Source organism: Leucopleurus acutus (assembly GCF_964270905.1).
Source record: "Leucopleurus acutus genome assembly, chromosome: 15".
Lineage (NCBI taxonomy): Eukaryota > Metazoa > Chordata > Mammalia > Artiodactyla > Delphinidae > Leucopleurus > Leucopleurus acutus.
The window spans coordinates 82,837,421-82,841,380 of NC_139157.1; the positions used below are offsets into that span (position 1 = coordinate 82,837,421).

A 3,960-nucleotide genomic window follows, 5' to 3' on the forward strand; every position below is an offset into this window, starting at 1 on the left:
ACCACCAACTTCAGGAATCCATAGCTCTCTTTTACAAAAATCCACATTCAAAAAATCTGTATAAACAGTTTTGGAAACAAATTAATATGTTATCTTATCTGGGAGTATTTGAGTGTTGATATGGCATGAAATAGAGGGGAATATTAGGATGTTCTTTTGAATTTTGTTTTTTTTAGGATATTGCTTAATTTATTATTTATGTTATTTATGTCGACTGATTGAAGTATAGTTGATTTACAATGTTGTGTTAGTTTCAGGTGTAGAGCAAAGTGACTCAGCTCTCTCTCTCTCTCTCTCTCTATGTGTGTGTGTGTGTATATATATATATATATATATATATATATATATATATATATATATTCTTTTTCATACTTTTCCCTTATAGGTTATTACAAAGTATGAAGTATAGTTCCCTGTGCTATACAGTAGGTCCTTGTTTGTTATCTATTTTATATATGGTAGTGTGTAAATGTTAATCCCAAACTCCTAATTCATCCCTCCCCTGCTCTGTTATTTATTTATATATGTATATTTTAAAATTGTATATGTTTAAGGTGACGATTTGATATACATACACATAGTGAAATGATTGCCACAGTCAAGTTAATTAGCATATCTTCCCCCACAGTTACCATTTTCATGTGTGTAGTGAGAGCACCTGAAATCTATCCTCTTAGCAAATTTCTATATTCAGTACAGTCTTCCTACCTACAGTCATCACGCTGTACACTAGATCTCTAGACTCATTCATCCTACATCAATGCAACTGTGCCCTTTGACCAACCTTGCCCCATTTTTCCCACCTCCCTGCATCTGGTAATCACTGTTCTATTCTCTGCTTCTGACATTTTCAGATTCCACGTATAACGGGATCATGCAGTTTTCTTCTTTCTATGTCTGGCTTATTTCTCTTAGCATAGATCCAAGGATGGAGAGAATGGAGCATGCCCACCAAAAGGAGAAGGTATCTTGAAACTGAAAAATGAAGGAGCCAGCCCCCTATAATCAATGGGTCAGTTTATTATTGAGTAACTTACATACAGTGTGGAATCAGACAGACAGTGATCCCTCTGCTATTCAGCAATTCTCTGCACCACCAAGGGGCCACCGGGATAACTTTATAGTCAAACTCAGGCGTGAGGGTACATGCTCAGAGACAGGGCGTGCATTCCTAAGTCAAGACTGTATCTGATCTATGATGGGTAACTAGACTCATGAGTGCCGGGAACATGTCAGTGAAAAATCTTATTGTTCAAAGACTAACAGAGCATATGGGCTACCTAATGAACATTAAACAGTATTTATTAACTACAAAGCCTTTGACAACAGAGAAGAGATTTACTACACAGTAAAGTCCCAGGTAGGGTCAGAGGAAGAACAGGAGGAGCTGAAGGGGCCCAAGATGGTGTTAGTTATGCTAACAGCTGTACAACATGACAGCCTCCAGGTTCATCCATATTGTTGCAAATGGCAGAATCTCCTTCTTTAAGGCTGTGGCTATATACATACATTTTATATATATATATATATATATATATATATATATATATAAAATGTATGTATATAGACACAATTTCTTCTTCATCCATCCATTGATGGACACTTAGGTCTTATTCATATCTTGGCTATAATGAATAATGCTACAAAGAACCTGGGAGTGCAGATATATTTTCAAGATACTGATTTCATTTTCTTTGGCTATATTGCCAGAAGATGCATTGCTGGATCACAGTATAGCTTTATTTTTAATTTTTTAAGGAACCCCCATACTGTTCTCCATAGTGGCTGCACCAATTTACATTCCCACCAACTGTATACAAGGGTTCCCTTTTCTCCACCCTATCATCAACACTTATCTTTTCTCTATCCTTAGGATATTTTAACTGTCTGGAAATCTAGGCGATAATTAGTCAAGCTTCATAAAAGAGAAAAGAAGTATGTTTTAATTCTTGCAAACAACTTGAAATGTTAGCAAAAGCTGAGGTTACCTTTAAGTCATTGACCTCGTGGATGCATTTAAAGGACAACTTAATTCAGTCAATTATTTGTATCTCTTTAGAAATAAAATCATATTTCTAGAATGTGTAAATAGTCAAATAATTGATTTTTTTTCTTTTTCAAAAGTTAGATATATGTCACATAACGTGTGTGACTGTATTTTTCTAACATTTCCCTTCTCAATTATTCTTTCATTTCTCCTATCATTGCTAGAAATTTTAAGCCCACTAGAGAAATCCTTTTGTTGCTTCACGTTTTTTTCTCCCCCTCCTCTTTCTCCAGGGTGAGTACCTTGATTCTGAGAGCTGGCCATGGTGATGAGGCCTGTGTGGGATGTTTTCCTTGGATTGTCACAATGTTTGTACACAAGAGTTTCCTGAATGAACTTTCTGGCTAAGAGCAAACAGAAACTGTACTTAAAGGAGCTAACATAGAAGGCATTTTGTGGTTTCTGGATTCACCATATTAATCAAAAGGAAGTCACTGAATTGACCCTTTTTAAATTTCTTAATTGGAAAGTTCTCAGAAATCAGCTGTAATATAAATTCCCAAATGGAAAAACTGAAGATCAGCAAAATTGAAAAACTTAACTAGATAAATGCATGTGTGTTTATTTTACCCACTCTGATTATAATTGTAAAATACCTGCCATAAATAGGGTGAAATTTTTGGTAACTTGGTGTAAGTGTACATGTTTACTGCTGACAGTCTTCATTTAGATTTTAAGAGCTCTTTATAATTCTTTTTTTTTTTTTTGATGTCTGATCTTATTTATTTGTTACTCTAAAAACATCTCATTTTTGACTGGACTCAGACTTAGAAGTAGAAGCTCTCAGAGAGGACAGCCTCCGTCTCTTGGCAATCTGTTCCTGGCGTTTTTCTTTGGCCTCCTTCATTCTCTTGGCCAAAAGTTTAGCATATTCTGCAGCCTCTTCCTTATTTTTCTTAGTACGCTGTTTCTTCAGAGCAATTCGCCGACGTTTGTGTTGCAGAACACGTGGAGTAACAAGACGCTGAATCTTGGGTGCTTTGGTCCTAGGTTTCTTACCTTCTTTGTTTAGGGGCTTTCTCGCAACATACTGGCGGATATCATCTTCTTTAGAGAGATTGAAAAGTTTGCGGATTCTGCTAGCTCTTTTGGGCCCCAGGCGACGAGGCACAGTAGTATCAGTGAGTCCAGGAATATCCTTCTCCCCTTTTTTTACAATGACCAAATTGAGAACGCTCAGATTGGCATCCACAATGCAGCCCCGTACAGATTTGCGCTTTCTTTCTCCAGTCCTCCTTGGTCTGTAACAGGAATGCCCCTTACTCAGTAGCAGGCGGACTCGGCCATGGGTCAAGACACCCTGCTTCATGGGGAAACCCTGTTTGTCGTTCCCACCACTGATTCGGACCACATAACCCTTCCATTCTTCACCCAGAGCGTCAGCAGCAACTTCTGTGGCCATACGCTTCTCATAAAAGGTTCGAAGTTTTCGTTCATCGTCCACTTCAATGAGTTTCTGGCAGCCAGTGGCCGGGAAAGAGATGTTCAGCTTCATTCTGAAGCTGCCGACCGCCTCCGAGGCGCCACGAAAAAGAGCTATAATTCTTAATGACTTGGCCTGAAACATTGTCTTTGTGAATGAGTAGTTCATCTCTTTACAAGTGTAACATCTGTACAGAGTACTGTTGTAACACCATGTCCTTCCCGTGCCAGGTAAAGGTCAAGCTCAGGAACTTCCTGTTGCTGTTGCAGATATGACTGGGGAGTTTTTATTACAGGGAAAGCTAAAGGTCAGACTGGAACTGAACCAGCACACACTTTATGTGGAAGGAAATGTCAGAACCAGATGGAGGACAGTGGAATTTCTATCCATGATATAGGGGTGACCCCATCTTTCTTGAATGGTCCTACAGATTGGGAATGAGGACACCTCTGTGTCTAGTTAATGCCAGTTCTTCAAAGTACCATATTTG

At 38.3% G+C, this 3,960-nt stretch overlaps 1 protein-coding gene across 1 annotated transcript; it reads right to left on the reverse strand.

The window, feature by feature from the left end:
* Positions 1–2,736: 2,736 nt before the first annotated feature.
* Positions 2,737–3,578, reverse strand: LOC309971979 (small ribosomal subunit protein eS6-like). The gene has a single exon (XM_082855414.1). It carries the CDS (start codon positions 3,540–3,542, stop codon positions 2,793–2,795), a length of 750 nt encoding a protein of 249 aa, XP_082711540.1. The 5' UTR covers positions 3,543–3,578; the 3' UTR covers positions 2,737–2,792.
* Between the last annotated feature and the right edge of the window lie 382 nt (positions 3,579–3,960).